Source organism: Carettochelys insculpta, chromosome 6, assembly GCF_033958435.1.
Source record: "Carettochelys insculpta isolate YL-2023 chromosome 6, ASM3395843v1, whole genome shotgun sequence".
NCBI lineage: Eukaryota > Metazoa > Chordata > Testudines > Carettochelyidae > Carettochelys > Carettochelys insculpta.
This window is the reverse complement of record NC_134142.1, coordinates 17,932,057-17,955,340: the sequence shown is the minus strand read 5'-3', so window position 1 is coordinate 17,955,340 and position 23,284 is coordinate 17,932,057. Positions and strand designations below refer to the sequence as shown.

General features: G+C 41.7%; 1 protein-coding gene across 2 annotated transcripts in view; it reads right to left on the bottom strand.

Annotated features, from left to right (window-relative positions):
- Positions 1-15,003, bottom strand: part of NUDT14 (nudix hydrolase 14) — a 73,181-nt gene extending 58,178 nt beyond the window's left edge. Inside the window, exon 1 of one of the 2 annotated variants that reach the window (XM_074996375.1) lies at positions 14,779-15,003. In XM_074996375.1, the coding sequence (XP_074852476.1) occupies positions 14,779-14,859 (81 nt within the window). In that variant the 5' untranslated portion in view covers positions 14,860-15,003. The remainder of the gene's footprint in view (positions 1-14,778) is intronic. The other variant, XM_074996374.1, reaches the window with a different exon arrangement.
- Between the last annotated feature and the right edge of the window lie 8,281 nt (positions 15,004-23,284).

The following is a 23,284-nucleotide window of genomic DNA, read 5'->3' as shown; positions in this document are numbered from 1 at the left end:
GCCGTGCTAGTCTGTACACTCTCAAAACAAAAAGCAGTCAAGCAGCACTTTAAAGACTAGCAAAATGGTTTATTAGGTGAGCTTTTGTGGGACAGACCCACTTCTTCAGACCATAGCCAGACCAGAACAGACTCAATATTTAAGGCAGAGAACCAAAAACAGTAAGCAAGGAGGACAAATCAGAAAAAGATAATCAAGGTGAGCAAATCAGAGAGTGGAGGGGTGGGGGGGAAGGTCAAGAATTAGATTGAGCCAAGTATGCAGACAAGCCCCTATAGTGACTCAGAAAGTTCCCATCACGATTTAAACCATGTGTTAATGTTTTTGGTTCTCTGTGCCTTAAATATTGAGTTTGTTCTGGTCTGGCTATGGTCTGAAGAAGTGGGTCTGTCCCACGAAAGCTCACCTAATAAACTATTTTGCTAGTCTTTAAAATGCTACTTAACTGCTTTTTGTTTTGATAGTGTATAGACTAGCACGGCTTACTCTGTTACTATCTGTCAAGAATGACCTAGATGATGCTTGGTCCTATTGTGAGTTCAGGGATTCCTTCGAGTTCTAGTATTCTATAATTCTACAATCAACTTAACCTAGAATCATTCAATCAGCCCTTAAACTCCACTGCTTACACTCTTTCATCATCTCCCAGTAAATTTTTTGGAGGCAGCCTGCTGCAAGGTTTTTGGCCATCCACAATTTCAGGCTGCTTTGCATCCTGTTTCTCTCTGTTCTCTTTATGGTTTAGCTGAGCTGCTGTCCTTCCTGGTCCCAGGTGTGGGTGTCTGCCTCCATGACTGGCACTCTGGCAATGTGGTCTTAGATATGGTCAGCCTGATTCCTGTAAGTGGGGAGTCTCTTCTTTTCCTAAGCTCAATATGAAGATTGTAAGCTCCATTATATATCCACCCCCTCCAGACTAGAGGATGAGCCTTATCTAGCATTGTGATACAACCTTCCTGCCTGCTGTTGTATCAAGAAGCCACAATTGAAACAATAGTCACCATCTCATGTTCCTCAGGTTTGTCTCTACCAGGACCTTCAGCCTGTGCAAAGGGACATCGTCTGTAACTAATGTGGATTAATTCCCCAGAAGGTAGTAACATAAGCCAGTTGGTGGCCATGCCTTCCTTCTCTATCACTAAGTATACCCACTTGTGAGGAAAGAGTTTCTGAGTGATGTTCACTCATGGGAAAGAGCTAACCCTAGCCCTCCATCCAATGCATCTCTTTTCAATGTAAATTCCTTCTCCGAGTTTGGAATATATAACATTGTGCGTCTAAAGAGTACATCTTCGAGTTTGTGAAAGGACCGTTTGCATCTGGGTACCCACAACAGCCATCCTGAGGCAGTGTCCTTAGTTATTTTGGACTGGGGCTGCTATGATGGCAAAATGTGATATGAACCACTGAGAGTAACCACTAAACTCAGGATGGTCCAGCCTTGCTTTTCAGCTTGAACCGTAATGTAGTTCCTTATAAGGCAGATGTCATCTGCTAGGATTACTGATCACTGTCTACAAATGCAGTCTTAGTTCACCAGTGAAGAACCCGTACAATCTGCTCCATAACTATGTGTTCTATCTGGGGTCCTGGAACTCTGGCTTTAGTCAATGCTAGCAGAAGTCCTTAAGTCTTTGGGCGACTGCCTGTGGCCATACTTTAGGGGTACTGTTTATAGCAGAAATGCTGACAGTAGGTTTCTTCATCAGACCTATCTGATAAAATATCCCCTGTTCAAAGTCCTGGCCTGCTGTGTCTTCAAGTCCCTAGTATGCTGCCTGGGCTTTCACAATAAGGCATGAGTGGAGCTAGACTGCCCACTGCACTGGGGGCATTGATAGGCCATGGTCACTCTTTCAAAAGTAACCAAGAATGACTCTAGGTCATCACCTAAGAAACAGTCAAGGTTGGAGTGCTTCCCTGTAGTGAAGGGGACATATTCCCTGCAGTGGTAGGATCTTAAGGAGTATCTGGTATCAGGTCTCCCATCCATTGTAACAACTGTTGCTAGTGCAATGCCATCTGTTCAAACAGTTGTTGTTGCCTCTGTTTTTGCTGTAATTGTGAGTCAGCCCGCTATTGCTGGAGTTGATTCACCTACATTGCTCCCTTGCTTGTATATCAACAAAAATTAAAGAGACTTTTGTTGGCTTTTTTTAACCTTGCCTTTTCTTCAGGGACCATTAAAGTCAACACCAATTCTGGTACCACTTTGTCAAGTGTTCTTTTGAGCAGTCTCTCCAGAAGTTCTCACCTTCTCCTAACTTCTCAGTTCATCTCCCTTTAGCTCAGTCCATCAAGTAAAAGTAAAATGAATCAATCAGTCCTTCAACTGCAAGGCTTGCATTTTTTCTTTGTCTCCCTGTCATTTCTTGGAGGTAGCCTGGTACGAAGCTGTTGCTTTCTACTACCCCAGGCTGTTTGGCATCCCCATCTCTCTCAGTTCATGTTCCTTTATAGCTGGGCTCCTACACCCCTAACCCACTCAGACCAACACCAGCAGCCCGCTCCTGCATCCTCCCACCCACCTAGACCCTGCACCTGAAACACACTTCCTGGCAGTCTCCTCTCATACTGAACTCTTCATTTTTGGCCTCATCCTAGAGCCTAGGGGGACCACAAAATGTACTAGCCCTATCCCTTTCCCAGGCTTTGGGGCTGGTGTGCAAGGGGAAGGAAGGTTGAGTCTTCTTTTTTGTTTTTCAGTTGAGGACCACATCAATGAGGTTGAGGCTTTTTTTTTTTCACTTGTGTGGCCAACTGGCTGACTTCTATAGGTCAGTGGCCCTCAACCCACAAAAATTCCTCACCCCTTCTTTACCGTAAACCACCCACCTAATACAGAGATTTGAGCTGTCAAAGGGCCCACCCAGAATACAGAAAAAGAGATCACATTGGCAAAATGATCGGTAGTTTTTAGTTTCCCTCTTTTTCACTTTCTTTGTTTAATAAAAAGTATTGCAAAACAAAATATTCTAATTTCTCTTTCTTCTGGTGAAATTTTTCCCTGATAAAGCTGTTCCCAGTCCTAAACTGCATAATCTGATAAAATGATGTTTAAATTTTCTCTCATTCAACAATGTTTATATTGGACCATTAATGTCACTTTTATAATATTAATTAATTCTGTGCATATTGGTACATTAGAAACTTTTCATCTCGTAAGATCAGTGATAAATATCCAGTAAGCGGTCATTCTGATCATTCTTTTAGACTATGATAATGGTTTTGCTGGTGCTCCAGCTTGAGGAAATATCAAGATTCGCATAGACCTGTCATTGATTTATTGCAGCACTCCAACTCAGACAAGTTATCAATTAAGCTGCAAGCTGTATTAAATCTTTTTAAAGCAAACAAATACCTTGAAGAGAAAATAATCCAGAAGAGGCTCTGTTCAAAAGAAAATTATATGCATGCAAAGAACTGAAAAACTTCGATTGGTCAAATTGAAAGCTATCAACAGTAGTCCAATTAAATATTTTACAAATGCCATTATTATAATACCAAAAGCAAAGTGTCCTTAGTGCAGTTGCATAAATAAAGAACACATATGACTAACCAGCCTATAAACAAGATGACATTGCCATTCTGTTTCAGCTTCGAGCTCCAGATGCTTTTAAGAAGTCATGAAACAATCACACAGATCTATAATAAATCCAAAAGAAAACTGAACTATAGCTAATAGCTTTATCTCAATTTTGTTTCATGAAGTTGATTTTCAATTTGTTTGCATTCAGCTAAAGATAACTTTAATAGCAGAAGCCACAAGAAGTCCTCTGGCATCTTATAGACTAACAGATATTTTGGAGCATAAGCTTTTGTGGGCAAAGACCTGCTTCATCTGGTGCCGCAGTATTTCTTGTTGTTTTTGAAGATACAGACTAAAACGGCTACCTCTCTGATATTTAATAGCAGAAGTGTGTACATCTTACAGAATTTTAATAAAATTATTGAGAAGAACATTATTAGTAACACTCATTAAGAAGCTATACCATTTATTTTATTTTCTCCAAGTGTTGAATTAAAGCTTACCTTGTTATTAAGCATATTTTCTTGTCACCACTCCCAAGAACACTGATGACCCAAAGGCAACAATTCTGTTTGCTTTTTGAAAAAGAAATTCATTAACTAAATTGTTCTGAAGCTTGCCTCAGAAAGGATTAAGTAAATCATGGGCCACTGAAGTCAATGGAATCCCACTGACTTTAAAAAGGCAAAGATTTCAACAAACACATAAAAATATACAGTGGAACCTCAAGTTTTGGACTTTAGTGCAGTAAACATACATTACACTATGTAGTTTTTTAAACAATGTGTAGCTCAGTAAAACATCCTGTTTACTACTTGTTATGTGAATTATACTTATTACCTAATGATAACATACCAGGAATAAATAAGTTTCAAAGGTTCAAGTTACAACCAGAAAAGGTTTGTGGATTCCATAATTAGTTTCACACAGATTTTCCAGATACATTTACACATCTTGATGGGAGAAGAGTGAAAGAAGTGATACTTCATGATTAAATTTAACTGTAAAGTCAAAATTTGTAATCTAGATAATTAGAAGAAGAATGCTAAATTTTACCAAATTCCGAGTAATCTAAATTAGAATAAGCTACTCTTCTATTTACTCCTCTAAGGCCGTGTCTACACGAGCCCCAAACTTCGAAATGGCCACACAAATGGCTATTTCGAAGTTTACTAATGAAGCGCTGAAATGCATATTCAGTGCTTCATTAGCATGCGGGCGGCCGCAGCACTTCGAAATTGACGCGCCTCGCCGCCATGCAGCTCGTCCTGACGGGGCTCCTTTTCGAAAGGACCCCGCCTACTTCAAAGTCCCCTTATTCCCATGAGCTGATGGGAATAAGGGGACTTCGAAATTGATGCGCCTTGCCGCCGCGTGTCTCGTCCCGACGGGGCTCCTTTTCAAAAGGACCCGGCTTACTTCGAAGTGTTGCGGCCGCCCGCATGCTAATGAAGCACTGAATATGCATTTCAGTCCTTCATTAGTAAACTTCGAAATGGCCATTTGCGTGGCCATTTTGAAGTTTGGGGCTCGTGTAGACGTAGCCTAAATGTGAGACTGTCTTTGACTGTGGTCCTTAAAGACCTTTTTTTTTTTTTTTTTTAAATATAGTAGGGCTTTCAATTATCTTCTATTTTTTTAACTACATCATGTGCAAAAGTCTACTGCAATAGGCACACATCAGGTTACTGACCAGAATTGTTTTACTAATTAAGAACAGTGCTTTTTTTTGTGCTCGTACTTGCCAGTACTGAGTACGGGAACCGTGGCAGCTACAGCCACAGGATTGGTTGGAGTGAAGGGGCGGGGACGCCACTGAGTACCAGCTCCTCTGTTTTTTCCAAAAGAAGCACTGATTAAGAATAATCCTATGTATATAAATGAAATAAAACACTAACTGAAACGTTACAAAAATATGTGAATTTAGATTGAAACTTTACCAAAATACTTTTGCAACTGAAGTATGGAAAGGGGCAGTTAATAGCATAAAGCAATAGGTGTTTTATGTGCTTGCTAATAAAGTTTTCATACGTGAGGTGCTTTTGTATTAACTTACGTTTGTTTAATAAATGTATACATTGATCTTGAGCAGCCTACCACACTACAGTATGCATCTTGTGTTGAAGCAGAAGGCTCAGATTTCTAAACTCTTCAAAGTGTTATTTTCTATATGCACTGAACCCTTTTTTCTATTCAGGTATCAACCATATAGTCCTAACACATATTGACATCCAGAGTATAATACTTTTTTTGAAGTGGGGCAGGAGTTGAAAATAGGGAAAAGTTGGTTCTCCAGAAAATAGTTATAAGATTATGTAGTGTATTTGACACATACAATATCCATGTGCCTCACACAGAGTACATGCATACAAAATATTATTATGTAGTGTACTATACAAAGTCAGATAAACAAAAGATAAACATTAAAAAATAAATATCAGAATTTGTAGATTCAGATATTTTCAAAAACATGGCTAAATATATGCAAAGGGACTTCTGAAAAGCATATTTTTGCAATTTTATTTTCCATTGTAAAGTTTTTTTTTTAATGCCATTCATTCATACAAAAGTAAATAACTCTAAAATATATAAAGGAATACAAAAATATGAAAGGTGCTTGCAACACAGGATCTTCAATGGATGACAAGCCTTTAAGCTTTCACCTTTGAATAATTATGATGACTGTGATGTCTCTTTTATATCACCATTTTTAATTAGAATCTTTAAAGTGTTTAACAAGCAATTCTTCCATCAATTTCTGATGTGTTTTACTTGTAAAGCAATGACAGTTTGCAGCTCAGTCTCCTTAAAGTTCCAGAGAAACCATTTTCCACTCGCTTCCTTTGAAAGCCTTTAGAATAACTTGATGAAGAACAGCAGCAGGGGGCTAATGGAAGTCCAGGCTTAGTAACAATCTAGATTTTCCCCTAAAACTTTCTCACAGGCACTTCTCAGAAAAGATCCTTAAGACCTTTCATCCTCCTGCCCTCTTGTGCTATCAACAAAACAAGTACACAGTTGACAGATGCAACTAGGTCCATGTTTTCATATTTTCTTATTGCCTTTACCTCTTAATTTATAAAAGCTAAAATGTTACTAAAATGCAGAAAGATTCAAGAATCAGCTTCTTCTAACTTACATTCTATATTGAAGATATCTGTACCAACAACATATGTGCTACCTAACAGAGGGATATAAATGACAACGTGAACTTAATTGATTTATGCATATTCCACTTTTACTGGTCTTTTGGAAATCAAGACAAAATGCTCCCTTTAAATGCAACATGATATTTTAAATACTTAGATTTATCTCAAAGCAGCAATACTGTCCAATGGTCTCTAAGCAGCCTAAGCAAATGTTGAACCTGACAGAAGCTAGGAGTTTTTCAGATTGTGGTTTGGTTCAAATGTAGTGATAGGATTATGTTGGGCACTAAAGCTACATGGGACTAAAACATACTTAATCTGCCTAAACATGTTGTACTGTGCTCATCACCATTGTATCTGAGCACCTTTTTTCATGTTAATTCTCTAATATAACCGGAGTACAATTCTTGTCAGTTACAAGTTCTCAGGTATTCCCTGTAGAGAAAGATTATTTAAGATACTGCTCCACTTAAGATTAAGAACAGTATAACATTTTGGCAATGAGAATGACTATTCTTCCTGCAACAGTATCTTGGAGTACATGAATGCATCCCAGTGAGCCTCTTATCGCCCTGGGGTCCTCTAAACCAGGGAGCTATAGTTGCATAGCATATAACTTGGAGCAAGCATGTGTCCTACAAGAAGCCAGATATAAGACTTCTTGTCTCTAAGACAGGGACACAGACATGAGAAATGCAAGGTCAGAGAAATCCAGTCAGGGTTCCTCCACATAAGCCAGAGGGGACTACTAACAGGGAAATGTATGTTCTCTCTCAGCCCAACTTGGCAGAAATTGGGAAAGCCTGAGGTGCTCAGCACCCAGTATGTCAAGTTTATTCACATCTGTTTTGGAACATTTGTTTGACAGTAAAGCCACCCCTCAGGAAAGGATCCTAGACTGCACAGTTGTTCTTCAGTTGGCAAGCTGGCTCACAACTTACACTCTTACATCCCCTCAGTTTCTACCCTGACTTAATGAGCCTGTAGTGCTTTTTACAATCTGAGCAAATATTTTATTTAGTGGGACAACACCCCAGAAGCCTGGAAACAACCCTCTATAGGTGTCAAAGGCCTGCATATATTTCACACATATATTTTTCTTCATAAGCTAAAATATTACCTCAATTTCAACCTTTAAGAACTTTTCCAGGCCTCAAATGAAAGTGGTAGAGGTACACAGGTCAGCATCCAGGTTTTTTTAAAGCTATATAAAGAATGTATTTGTCAGTCAATTGGCTTTGCCTAACTGGCTTTATCATGAACAGAGGAAATGAATGCAAAAAGAAGTGGCATCAAAAATCATAGTTTTGTGGCACAAAAAGCCCAGAAAGTGCAACACAATTATTCTGAGAAATATTTGTAGATATCTGTAACATGCCCCATCACCATCTTACACAGATACCATGTACTAAAAACAAATTAAAAAGCATCAAAGCACCATCTAAAACAACCATAACTTCCATCTCTTCATCATTTTAGGTTGTGAAAATAAGTACCCATGATAATATTGAGTAAGTAAGTAAGAGTAAAGTCCTGTCATTTGTTAAAAGTTTCACTGAAGACTAAGCATTTAATAAAGTCAAAATCAACAGCTGTATTCCCTGCTTTTATGCATTATTTTTCAAACAAACTGGAATGTTTTGTTTTTTACAGAAGGGTGAGTCTTTCCCACATTTATATTTAACATTTTCAGAGAAAGAATAGCCCTCAGCTTTAAGAGTTTTGCCCTCATTTCCCTATAATGTATTCATCACCACTCCACACATCTGCCCTAGCAAATCCTATTTCCTGTTCTATTCATGAGGCTCAGTAACCTGGAGATTTAATGACTGCTGCCACACTTTTCCCATGGCCTTCTCACCTCTCAGTCTCCCCCCAAGTACCCTGCTCCCATTGTTTATCATCTGTTCTCCCCTGCTGCAAACTGCTGTCAGATGTTCACTTATCCCTAATCTTACTCGCTGCCTTTGATATTCTTTCTAATCCAACAACCTGTCAACTGGGGCATCAGCCCATGTCCAGACCAGCTGCTCTGTCACAGGCCTTAAGGTTCCCCCCTCAGCTTCATGAGACACATTTAAAGGATTTTGACAAAGCATGCACAATGTGAAACAGATAATTAATGTTGTTTTGATCAGCGATCATGGCTTTTGTGTAACAGTGGTTGACCACTAATGAAAACTAAATTTAATTTGTTTAAACTTTAGTATTACTATATGAACAAGATCCTGGACTATATTTTTAAGGGACAAACATGCTGAAAGCTAAATTTTCGGATATCAGGAAATACAGCTCTATTTAGCTATAAACTATGTAGAAAGACTAGTTCATACAAAAATATGTCAGTTATTTTACATATTCTGTTGAATAAAAAATATAATATCCCTGTTTGTGGTAAATTACTATTTTCTCCTTCATTTTTTCAAACCAAATTATTTAAAAACTAATGAGTTGTGGCTGCAAAATGAAAAAATGTCTATTAAATATAGTTAGCTCTTACATGTAATTTATTCTTAACAACACTGGGTTTGCAAGGTATAACAACATGCTACACATATCTAATATAAAGCATTAAAATCCATTTTCTGTCACTACATTTTAAACGACAGTCCTGCTTTGAGAAGATTTTATAGCTGCCATTACATACAAATCCAGATACAGACTAACACGGTTACTTTTCTGTGACTATACAAATCCACTGTCAAGGTCTGTAGACTGCTGCAGAGCTGTATAAAAACATACGCAATATGTGTAATGCTACATGCTGCACTGCTTCAGATGACAAAAAATTTCATAGTAGGAAAGGATAAGGAGCCATTTTTAATCACTAAACAGACAGGTATTTTTAATCCACTCTGAAAAATTACAGGCATATGTAGGTACACTTCTCTAAGCAAACTTAAATTCATGAAAAAAAACATGATCACAATTTAAGCAAGAAACTAATTAAACAGATTGTACAAAAATACTACTAGATGTATACAAAATAACATTTTTTATTACAAATTACATTTGATCTTGTAAAGTGTCCAGGTTTCTTTGCATCTGATTATTTACATCCTGGGGCTTGTGTACAAGAAAATTAATGCAAATTAATGAAAGGTGTGAGTTTAAAGTTGGTTAGTTGAACCCTATGCACACTCTCTTTCAGCATTTAAGTGGTTCTTATTTAGTTTAACTTAGGATAGGTCTACAGTACAGCCACTAGAGTGGAACAGCTACAATACTGCAGGTATGCCACTACAGCAGGGCCAAGCAAAATAAGGCCTGTGGTCCAGATTCAACCCTTCAAGCTGTTGGATCCAGCTCGCAGGAGTCTCAGCCAGCTCCTTGCTGGCCCCATCCCCACTTGGTGCTCAGAAAAGCCAGATGAGGGGCTCTGTGAATACTGCCAGCCCAAGGCAGGAAGTAGAAGCTTCTCACATTGCCCCCACCCCAGCAAAATCTTGCGGCTCTCTCTGGCTGATTTCCAGCCAATAGGAGGTGCCTGTTTGCAAGACAGGCAGCATGTGAAATACCACTTCCCTCACCTCAGGCTCACAGTGTTCAGTTCAGAGCAGTATGCATGGCCCCTGCAGCTTTTCTGAGCAGGTGTGGGGACATGGAGACAGCGTTCCTGTCTAAGGAACCTGCTGGACTGTTGGCTGGGAGCCATCCAGGTTAGTGCCTCCTGGTCAGTGCCTGCCTCTGGCACCTCAGCTCCTTTCTCCCCACAAACCTCTGCCCACCCACTGAACCCTTACCCCACATAACCCAAACCTCCTGCACCCTGTCCTGCATCCATACCCCTCCCAGACCCTGCTCCCTTCTTACAGCCCTCCTCCAGGTCATGACTCCTTCCCAAACCCTGACTCCCTCCTACGCCCCTCCTCCAGGTTGCAATCCCCGTCCAGACCCTGCACCACATCTCCTGCCTGAGGCCAGAGCCCAAACCCCTGCACCACCTTCTGCACTCTGGTCTGACATTACAGCCCACTCCCAGGCCCTGCAGCCCCTCCTCCATCTTCCTCCATGTCCGAATCGTTTCCTGTACCTGTATCCCCTTTTCGACCATGCACCTGGTCAAAACCCCTCTTTCACTCAAACTCCCTCCCAGATCCCACACCCCTTCCTGCACTCCAATTCCTAATCCCAAGTTCCTTCTGCACCTAACATCCATTCCAGACCCTGCCTATCCTCCATTAATATCGTGAAAGAGCATGGCCCTTGACCACTTACCAAATTCTTGGACCTGCTCCACATCAAAAATTATTGCCTGTTCCAGCACTATGGCATAGATGCACGTATACATTGTAGTATGATGTAGTGTAGCTGTTTCCTACATTGACAGAAAGTGTTTTTCTTTTTATGTAGTCAGTCTACCTCTCTATGATGTAATAACTAGATTCACACAAAAATTCTTCTGTTGAAACTTAGCCACGCTTCCACCAAAACTAAAGTCTAACTGGTTCTAAAGGCATAATATTTTTCACAGCTCTCAGCAACATAGCTAGGTCAATCTACTTTCTAAGAATTGTGCAAGCCTTAATTAGAAGTGAATTAAGATAAGCCTAATTAACACCACTTTAATTCTGAATGAGAGTGTACATACAGGACTTTAATGCACATTAACAAATCCATGTTAAATTCATACCATTAGTTACTTTAGATTATTTTTCCTGCATGTCCCCATGTAAATAAACCCTTGACAACCACTATTCTGAAGCTGAATAACCCGAATTAACCACAGCATAAATGTGAGGTACATTTACTACCACTCAATTATGCATTTATTTCATAGTTATTCTAAATTTTAGAGTCTGATTTGCATAAGTGCAAGGCTGTTTCTCAATAACAAATATGACAGTTCCTGTGCTCTGGCTACTAACGGCCTTTGTCCATTAATTCAGAAGACCACAGTTTGCTTAATGATTTATTTATGTTGACGTAAAAACTGCACACAGAGAATATATACTGCAGGCTTGAAACTGCATTACTCTAGTTACCAGCACCTTTGGTACTGATTTCAGTGAGAGCAAACTGAATTCCAACTTTCTGATCACCTGTTGCCCTCTCATTAAAACCCAGCAGTGGGGGAGGTCCCTGCTGCCATCACTGGTGGGCAGCACAGCAGGGCTAGAGCCCTTCCAGCCGCTAGCTCCTTGCCACTGCTGGCACATGCCTTATGGCCTGGGAGAGATGTGTGCAGCACTGTCCTATCCATAGGATGATTTGAAGTGACAGCCCCAAGCCCTACACTTTGAGTGGCTACATGGTGGCTGCCCCAACCATCCTACATATGGGCTGGTCATCTGGACTCATGTTAGCCCACAGGGCCCTGGCCAAGGTGGGGCTGGCAGCAGGAGTTGTTCCCCTCTGCACTAACAGTGGCAGCAGTAAATACAGGAAAGCAGAGCAGCGCAGCAGCCCCCTCTGCTCTGCTGATAATCTTCCAGGTCAGCCCAACTGCTCCACTTCCAGCAACTCCTGCTGCTGTGGTGAGTTCAGGGAGGCCCAACCCCTACTGCCACCCTGCACCACGCCTCCCAGTAATCTCAAGGTCATGTCCCTCAGGGAAGGGGGGGTGTGAGAATAGGGGTGCAATAGGAGGGACAGGGCAGAGCAGGGGTGCAGGCAGAGCACAGGCTGGGCTTGAGGGAAGAGTATAGCACCACCTGCCCCAAGAGCTACAGGGATTGACAGGTTAGTAGCTGCATGTCACGGCTGGACTGTGAAACTGCCTGGCCCATATATAGCCCAGGGGCTGTGAGTTTGACATGCCTGGCTAGAAAGGGTTAAGGAACTCGGAGAAATTCTGCAAAAGAAATAACACATTCATTATTAAAATTACTGCTTTGATAAAGAACTCCATGTATTACTTGGAAAGCTATTTCCTACTACTAGAGTCTTTGGAGATTTAACAGACCAGTGTTACTTGTTTAAACAGGCTACCTAAAATTCTGTTTATTATTTTAACAGCAGCATTTTAACTTTTAAACTAGAAAAACATTGTGTTTACCAAAAAGCAGATGGAATCTTCTGAAAATGTTTTATTAAAATTATTTCTAAATGTTCAGTTAATTGATACAGTATCATACCAATAACAGCACACTTATTGAAGTTCACCTTCAAAATTCTCAGTCCATTAATTAGGCCCAAGTCTTGCCCTCCCTGCATGTAGCTCCTTGCAAAATTAGTCTTAATCCTCAAGTCCCCGTATTTGCAAGTTCTTTGTTGATGTTTGTAACTTTTGGCTTTTATGGACAGAGTTGTTAACCCCAAGCCAACCCCTTTTACCTCAGGGAGAGGAGATCTCAAATAAAATCTATGATGACAAAACTGCAGCTCTTCAACACAAATGTGAAGAATGTGCTCTTGCATGGATGTGAGACCTGAAATACTAAAAAGTCTTCAAATCATACCCTACAGACATTCATAAACAAATGCCTGATACACATCTTTCATATCAAATGGCTAGATTTTATTACATGAGGCATTTTCAGCTTATTATACAGTACATCGGGGTCAAATCCATGATATTCTCTAAAACAAAGTTTAGAATTTTAATAATTTAAATATTTTTACTCCTTTTAAATGAAAAGAAAAGACGACATATTTACATGAATTTTTTCTTTCATTTTTATTTATATGTTTAACTGAGGAGTGAAATGTCTGGAAACATTTGATAACCAGTAGAAACCAAAACGATAAAGCCAAACACTGTATCATCTGAAAATAGATGTTCACATAAGAATAAGCAAAATTTCTTGTTACAATCGGTCCCTTTATTTGATTAAACTTCATTACAACCTAACTAGCGATATTGTTTGGTTTTGTCATAAAAACATAAATGCTGCCATAGTGGGTCAGACTATGGTCCATATTCTTAATAAATTGTCAATGACAGTTTCACACACTAAATTGTCAAACACTGAATATAGAACAGGGAAATTGTGGCATGATCCCCCTGTCTGACACTCCCAGCTAGTGGTATTTAGAAATCTGAGGTCACCCTGAGCAGGGGTTACATCCCAGACCATCTTGGCTAACAGCCACTAATGGACTTATCCTCTAAGAAGTTTTGTTCATCATTCCCTCTAACATGGGCTTGAACATATATACTGGAAAATTTAACTGCAGTTTATATTAGTCTAGACTGTGCATTTCCAAAAGTTCCTTAACAGATCACTCACTCACTTACCAATTAAAAGGTAGGAAGCAGTGATGAGCTGTCTTGTCAGAACAAGCTTCTAAAACAAAGCCCATGTCAGGGAGTCTGTATATGAACTAGGATTAGAAATCAAAGCAATTCTGGCTCTCAGTCATATGATTAGCACATTAGACCACAGCCTTCTCTTTAAAGTACTCAAATTATTATGAGAAAACAATTTTTCTGCAAGTACTTACTGGAAATAATGGAAGAAGAAGAAATACACAGTGAAAACATGCTATAATGAAGTGAATATAATGCCCAAGGGAAACTCAACTGCTGAAATACACAATGGTAACTTTCTGCATTAGACATGTTTAGCCTTGGTGACACTATGAAAACAAGTAAATTCAACAACAGCTTTTAAGCATGGTGAAGGCTCTGTTGGTTTAGGGATGAAAGGTGCTGTCTAAATGAGAAGATTCATATAAAAGATCATCACCAACATGCATTACAAGACTTCTACTGCACTCTTCAGGACTATATCATCGCTGCCACACTAATGACACAATCATAATAATGAAAAACCTTCCACAGACGGGGATGGGCCTTGTTCAGCTAGTAGAAAATATACAGAGCAACTAAAGTCACCTCTTCTAGCGGGTTGTTGTTTAACCCCATTCAGAGGTCAGTTGCTTCCAGCCTTGGCCACCTCCCAATGTGGGAGGACTAGGGAAACACAGAGCCAGAGCCCAAGGGGGCGCAGGGGGACCCCAGGGCCGCTGCGAGGGCACGCAGCACGGGGGCTGGGGCAGGAGCCTGCAGGAAAGCGTGCGGGGAGGGAAAGGTGCCCTTCCCCCACAGGCCAAGCCGCATTTCCTGGGAGCGCGGCGCTCCTAGGCCCAGCCGCCGCCGCCCGGATTTCCGACCGCGCCAGCTGCCTCCCGCCGCGCCCCGGAGCCGGGACTCACCTGCCGGTAGCGGAGCCGGAAGGGCCGCAGGTACTGGGAGGCGGTGCAGGGCGCCAGCGCCAGCTCCTCGATAGACTCCATCCGCGGCAGCAGCGCCTGGTCTGGGAGCGGCGCCGGGAGCCGGGGCGTGTCTGCGGGCGGCCTGCGGGCCCTCAGCCCTGCCTGGGCAGAGCGGCAGCTCCTATGCGGCGCCGCGCGCAGGCCACGCACCAACCGTCCTGGAACGGACCCCCTGCCCCGCGCCAACCGTCCCACTGACGAACCCGTCCGCCATGGGTGACTCGGGGGAGCACACGGGACGGGTACTGCCCCCCCAACATGTTAATTGGCGAACGGGGGGGGGGTTCCAATTGCCCCCCCCCCGCACCAGCCACCGCTGCTCCCCCAGCCACCCCACGAAGAGGCCACACACCCAGCGGTGCTCAGGTGGGGGGAGAGGGGGACCCCCGCTCCCCAGCCCTTTGGCTGAGAGGCGAAGACCTCCTCCCCCACAAAACCCACCAGCGGGAGCCGGGGGGGCAGGGAGTTTTCTCCCACGCTTCCCCCAGCTACAAGGAAATGAAACCTGCACACCCAGCACGTGGCTACATGCAGTGGTGAGATCCTTGGCCCCATGGGTCAGGTCAGTAGCGAGAATCCCATCCCTTCAGCAGAGAGGCCAGCTGTACTGTGGGGTAGACCCGTCCTGTCTCACTGGAAGGGGGCTGGGGTGTTCTAGGGGTGCAGGCCATCCATCTCCCCCAGCAGCGGTTGCAGACTCCATAGAAGATTTCTTCTAGGCCCTGGTTAGCTCAGTTTAGCTCTGACATACAGGGGTGAATTCTTCACACCTCTGGATGGTGTAGCTAGCGCTAACTAAATTTTAACTATAGACGAGTCCTCACATGTGTACTCCCACTGCAATGGCCTCGTGCTTAAAATGTCTTTCAAAATAAAAAACAGTCAAGTAGCACTTTAAAGACTAGCCAAATAACTTATTAGGTGAGCTTTCGTGGGACAGACCCACTTCTTCAGACCATAGCCATACCAGAACAGACTCAATATTTAAGGCACAGAGAACCAAAAACAGTAAGCAAGGAGGACAAATCAGAAAAAAATGATCAAGGTGAGCAAATCAGAGAGTGGAGGGGTCGGGGGGAAGGTCAAGAATTAGATGTGCCTTAAATATTGAGTCTGTTCTAGCGTGGTATGTCTGCACTAGCCAAAAACTTCTAAATGGCCATGCAAGTGGCCATTGTGAAGTTTACTAATGAACCGCTGAAATACATATTCAACGCCTCATTAGCATGCGGGCGGCCGTGGCACTTCGAAATTGACGTGGGTCGCTGCAGTGCGGCTCATCCAGACGGGGCTCCTTTTTGACAGGACCCCACCTACTTCGAAGTCCCCTTATTCCTATGAGCAGATGGGAATAAGGGGACTTCAAAGTAGCCAGGGTCCTGTCAAAAAGGAGCCCTGTCTGGACGAGCCGTGTGGCGGCGAGCCGCATCAATTTCGAAGTGCTGCGGCCGCCCGCATGCTAATGAGGCGCTGAATATGTGTTTCAGCGCTTCATTAGTAAACTTCGAAATGGCCATTTGCATGGCCATTTCAAAGTTTTTGGCTAGCGTAGACATGGCCTTTGTGACTATTAGGGATGTGAAGTCCTGTTTAATTTGCCAACCAGTGAAATGTTAAGTTTAGCTCGTTTACTGATTAAATGGGAGTTAGGGCTAGGCCCATTATGGAGTGCTCCCACCCATGTTGTGACTAGGACTCCTGCGGATTGGGGCTGGTCTGGTTGGGCTGGAGCACCCCTGCATGTAGCACTCCTGAGCTAGGCCTGCTGTGGACCTGGGCTGCTCTAGCCCCCACCAGTTAACCATAGCCCATAGACCTCATGCCTTTAGGGTGAGGCTTACAGATTAACCAGTCAAATGTAAACATCCCTATTGAGTATTTATGGTAAAGAGGATCAAGTCCCAAAGCTGTACCATCATCACTACATGCTGCCTTCTGAAAAACAAGTCACTTTCTCTCAAAAAATCGCTTCAAAACATGCACAGTCTTATGCACGGCTGATTGCATGTCACTGAAAAGCAAAGATCTTTATTTCTTCACATTTGCCTTCTCTATACCCATCTTCCAGCCTATTTGAGTTTTTAACATTTGAATAGATATTTATGTTGACAATAGGTCTGTTAGAAATACTTCCATCTCTTGCCTTCTTTAATCTCTGTGAGTGTACCATGTTTGCTCACTGCTTTTGTTGTCGTGTATTGGACTTGTAAGGTATTTCAGTAACAACATTGCCTCTAGTTAAAGTTATTTTAATTTACATACTTACATTAATAAATCATACTATATGGAGCATCTGTGATATTTTAAATTAGTTTACACAGATGACTCTTGGTCGCCACTAAACTGTATACCTCCCTCTAACTCAGCACCTGTTGGCAAAGCCCTGAGAAAAGAAAAGGACCTTACACAATGGTTTTGAGATTAGCAGATGGGTTTCTAGTGCTTTTGGATTTACTGGCTTGTGATTCATGTACAAAACTAGGACTCAGAAGAACTGGACTATTATATTCCTAGTTCTTTTATAATCTTGTGGCAGATCCTGAGCTTAAGTACATGGGTATGGCACCATTTGCTTCTGTGGCATTTTGACAATTTTACCAGTGAAGGGTCTGACTGTCTGAATTTTGAACAGAATTTAGGGCCCATCCTGTTCTCATTAAATCAGTGGTAAAATTCCCATTGGCTACTATGGTACAGGGAAATGTCTCTGTGTCAATTTGCTCATATATGAAATGTAGATACACTGTAGGCAATACTTGCTAAGGCTGTTGTGAGACTAAATTCATTAAAATGTATACAATGGTTGAGGCTTTTTAAATGAAATGAGCAAAATATCAGTGCATTTATACTTCCTTGCTTGCAAAAAGGGATTAAGCTATTTAATTAAAAAACATGTTCTTTGTGAACATTGAGTAATCTGCTTTGGAATTAAAATACTGTAACAATATTGTAAAAACTAAAATATCATCATTCTCAGAATGATGTGACAGGCCAGGTAATAAAATTGCTCTTTTATTACATTTAAAAATCTTGTTGCAGTATTTGCTGCATGTGAGTAATATAAGCACCAACCTTTTCTAGTAGAAGAATAAACAGAAGTTTTATTAGCTTAATAAATTCCAAAGTCAGAAAGGACCATTGTGATCATCTAGTCTGATTACTACCAAAAGAAATTCTTACTAATCATCCTTCTTGTTTCTTTTTAAAAAGATTGTCGTTAAATTTGAAAGTGTGCTGGTTTTACCAGGAGTTTGGCTATCAGTATTCAACATAAGTCTAGGTTCACTTTGATGTTTTTGATACTCCTGATTTAACAGCATTAAGTTTTTGAACAACAGACGCTAACAATTTGTCATGGTTATTATCTCTGTGATTTAAGTTCACTTCCCATACAACCTTACGGCAGATGCCTGTGTGCACAACTATTCAACAATCACCACATAACTCAAACTATTTTGTCAATATATTGACTGCATAGGAGCAATATTCTGATATGTCAGCCATCTGTTTCTTTTTGACTTCTAAGCTAGTACTACTTTGTCACATCATCCAAAAAGTTTATTGCCATCTTGCATATTAGTAAGAACCGTACCAATATGATTAAAAAAAAGGTGGGTTTTAGCTATCATAACATTTGCTTAGCAATAAATTATTCATCTTTATATTACAGAACAGTTAACATCAATTCTAATAAAATCTTAACATTTTGTCACCATATTACGGGATTGAATAGTAACATATTTTAAAATATGTATATTGTAATGAATAAAAATTTATTGAACAACAAGAAGTCTTGTGGCACCTTATAGACTAACAGATATTTTGGAGCATAAGCTTTCGTGGGCAAAGACCCACTTAATCAGATGCATGAGTTTATTATTATTTATTATTATTAAAATTTATTATTAGTTGATATAGTCAGAATATATAATTTGAAAAAAAACATTAGATTAAATAATCCCTATTATAATTAAATTTGCCTAAATGAAATTATACCAGAATACATTTTTCACAACCTTTTAGTCAAAATAATCTTCTGATCATTAATACTCCAGACAACTGTAATATTTTTAATATTATTTCAATTTTCCCAGACCAGTTGAGATTATGAACTAGGGATGATGTTATAGGTTAACCGGTAAGATTCATCCTAAGTGGCGAAGGCGGGTGGGTGGGTGGATGAGAGGGCAGGCAGGGGAGTGCTTCTGCAGGTTGGGGGGCAAGCCAGCATTAGTGGCCTCCCGAGCTGCCACTTTTAATTGGTTAACTGGTAAGTTTACCTTCCATTTAACTGGTTAACCAAGTAACCGGTATTTCACATCCCTAATATAAATGCAACTTCAATGTGCACTAAGTTTACAGTACCACTGTTTATTTATATTAAAAGGTATAGAGTACTAAACTCTGTTCAATCAGATTATGCTGCAAAACATACTTTCTGACCCCACTTTACATTTGTTTTGTTTTGGAGATATCATGGAATATAATGGACTGCTCATGCCATTCTTAGAACTGTAGTGGAAGCTTTTGTAATTTTAAATTTAAAACTTTATGCATGAGACACTTAAATAAATCATATCTGATAATAAATGGGAGAGGATGGGACATATATCTGAGAAAATTCTCATTGGAAAAGCCATATATTTTAGAGGTTGTAAAACTGCTGCTGTAATCCAAAGAAAAGGAAGTCTTCTGATAAAGAAAAAGGTTTACAATGTTCTTTGGGAAGTTACTAGCTGAACTAGGGATCTAATCAATAGGGAGTGAGAAGGAAACTCTTATATAATATGCTTAGAGTTATCATCATGTACAGTAAACCCCCAAAATGCACGATTTCGAGTTGCGCTTAACTTGCATTAATGCGAGTTAAGCACAACTTGAAGCTGCTCTGTGGTTGTCTGCCCACCCAGCTCCCCCAGCTCGGGGAAGCCAGGCAGGCAGTTGCAGGGGTGCAGCTTCTCCCTGGTTCTGCCAGCTTGGGTAAGTTGGGGAGAAGCTGCACCTGGCTTTCTGAGTGGTGGGGAGTCAGGAACTGGGTGACAGCCACTGACTGGAGCCAAGAAAATGACCAGCTCCTGCCCGGTTCCCAGCTCCCTGCCTCACTGTGGGAGCCAGGAAACTAAGCAGCACCAGCGCTGATCAGTTTCCTGTCTCCTGTGAGGAGCAGGGAGCTGGAGCCTGGCTCCTAGGTCCCTGCACTCACAGGAGACTGGAAACTGACCAGCTCTGTTATGCCAATCAGTTTCCTGGCTCCCAAGTTATACAAAAATTCAGCTTAAGTGGAGGTGGCCAAGAATACAACCTCTGCGTAAGTCAGAGGTCTGCTGTAGTCTGAAATCTGAGTTCGAAAATTAATCGAAACATGCAGTGTAGAATATCTCAATGTGGCTTGCAAACTTGTTTATCTTACCAACAGAAGGTGCTCCCATAAAAATATTACCTCATCCACATTGTCCCTTCAAAAATATGACATGAGTGGCAGAGCAGGTACACAGCAACTGGGCTTGGGTTTCATTAAGCTTCTTCATTAAGAGCAAGATTTGAACCTTTTGGCTCAGACATGAGTAGGGCTATTTAGATCTTTGGAAACCATGGTTGAGACATCTGTTCCTGTTCTCTCATGGACACCAGGCATCTCAGACAACCCACTGGCTATCATACTCCTGTTTAGAGAGCATGCCAAATGCCCCATTTTTCCATGGTGTAAGATCTGAGAGAGCTTTTCCTTTTTATAATACAAAGCAGAGGAGTCCTCATCACCAGGATCAGGTTCTTTCTCTCTCTCGCAAAATTCAGGTGACTTATTATCCCTCTTTCTCCTTTCTAGCTTCTTTACTGCCATTATTCATCTTTTTACTTGCCACTCATTTTCTGGGGCATTTTTTCAGCATTGACAAGGCCCCATAGGTAACTTTTTTTCTGTCTTTGGCCTTGTCTGCACTAACCCACACCACTCAGCTAATCAAAGTGATGTCAGCTATGCAAATATTGCAGCGTTTTGTGTGCAGTAAGGTCAGTGGGGGCTGCCCTTGATGCCAACTACTTTTCTAGTCCTGATGGAGTACTGGTGCAGACCTCAGAGCACTTGGAGCTCAATTTACCTTGTCTAAGCAGACACAGTAATTCAATGGCCAGTGGATTATTGCTGCAGTGTCAATTCCCATGTAAAATCAAAACAAAAAAGCAGACCAGTAGCACTTTAAAGACTAATAAAATATTAGGTGATGAGCTTTCATGGGACAGACCCACTTCTTCAAGATCATAGTCATACCAGAGCAGACTGACTATTTAAGGCACAGAGAGCCAAAAAATAGTAATCAAGGTTGACAAGTCAGAAAAATATTATCAAGGTGAGCAAATCAGAGAGCAGAGGGGTTGGGGGGCAGGGGAATCAAGAATTAGATAAAGCCAAGTATGCAAAAGAACCCCTATAATGAGCTAGAAAATTCCCATCCTGGTTCAAACCACATGTTGTGTCAAATTTGAATGTAAAAGAGAGTTCAGCAGCCTCTTTTTCCAAACTGTTGTGAAAATTCCTCTTCAGTAAAACCAGACTTTTAGGTCATTAACAGAATCATAGAATCGTAGAACACTAGGACTGCAAGGGACCTCGAGAGGCCATCGAGTCCAGCCCCGTGCCCCAATGGCAGGACCAAGTACTATCTAAACCATTCCTGACAGACATCTGTCTAACCTGTTCTTAAATATCTCCAGCGATGGAGATTCCACAACCTCCCTTGGCAATTTATTCCACTGTTTGGCTGCCCTGAGAGTTAGGAACTTTTTCCTAATGTCCAACCTAAACCTCCCTTGCTGCAGTTTAAGCCCGTTGCCTCTTGCTCTATCCTCAGAGGCCAAGAAGAACAAGTTGTCTCCTTCCTCCTTATGACTCCCGTTTAGATACCTGAAAACCGCTATCATGTCTCCCCTCAATCTTCTCTTTTCCAAACTAAACAAGCCCAATTCTTTCAACCTTTTTTCATAGGTCACATTCGCTAGACCTTTAATCATTCTTGTTGCTCTTTTCTGGACCCTCTCTAGTTTCTCCACATCTTTTTTGAACTGTGGTGCCCAGAACTGGACACAATACTGCAGCTGAGGTCTAACCACCGCAGAGTAGAGCGGAAGAATGACTTCTTGTGTCTTGTTCACAACACACCTGTTAATGCATCCCAGAATCATGTTTGCTTTTATTGCAACAGCATCACACTGTTGACTCATATTTAGCTTGTGGTCCACTATAATCCCTAGATCCCTTTCTGCTGTAGTCGTTCCTAGACAGTCTCTCCCCATTCTGTATGTGTAAAACTGATTGTTCCTTCCCAAGTAGAGCACTTTGCATTTGTCCATATTAAACTTCATCCTGTTTACCTCAGACCATTTCTCCAATTTATCCAGATCATTTTGAATTATGACCCTATCCTCCAAAGCAGTTGCAACCCCTCCCAACTTGGTATCATCTGCAAACTTAATAAGCGTACTTTCTATGCCAATATCTAAATCATTGATGAAGACATTGAACAGAACCGGTCCTAACACAGACCCCTGCAGAACCCCACTTGTTATACTTTTCCATTAAAGTGCCTACTCCACTAAAGTGCTGGCTGACAGGTTTGGGAATCAGGAGTGTGTTTGTCTGTTTTATGCCCATTAATTTTTTGTCTCCCTGTGTCTGCATGAGCCCCTTCCTTTCAAAAAGGGGCATGTTAATGAGCGGGTTTGCAAGATGCTAGTGAAGTGCTGCAATGCATATGCAGCACCTCATTAGCATAATGGCAGTCGCAGCAATTCAGAAGTGCGGCTTTTTGAATCACGCACTCCCCATGGAGACGGAGCCTTCCGAAAGGACCCCCCCCAATTTTTGAAAGCCCTTCTTCCTATCTGGTGTTGGGAAGAAGGCCTTTCAAAAACTGGGGAGGGGGTCCTTTCGGTAGGTCCCGTCTCCATGGGCTGTGCGTGATTTGAAAAGCCGCACTTTTGAATCACCATGGCTACGTCTACACTAGCCCCAAACTTCGAAATGGCCACGCAAATGGCCATTTCGAAGTTTACTAATGAAGCGCTGAAATACATATTCAGCGCTTCATTAGCATGTGGGCAGCTGCGGCGCTTCGAAATTGACGCGGCTCACTGCCGCTCGGCTTGTCCCGACAGGGCTCTTTTCCGAAAGGACCCCGCCTACTTCAAAGTCCCCTTATTCCCATGAGCAGATGGGAATAAGGGGACTTCGAAGTAGGCGGGGTCCTTTCAAAAAGGAGCCCCATCAGGACGAGCCAGGCGAGCCGCGTCAATTTCGAAGCGCCGCGGCCTTCCGCATGCTAATGAAGCGCTGAATATGTATTTCAGCGCTTCATTAGTAAACTTCGAAATGGCCATTTGCGTGGCCATTTCGAAGTTTGGGGCTAGTGCAGACACGGTCCATGGCTGCCATTATGCTAATGAGGTG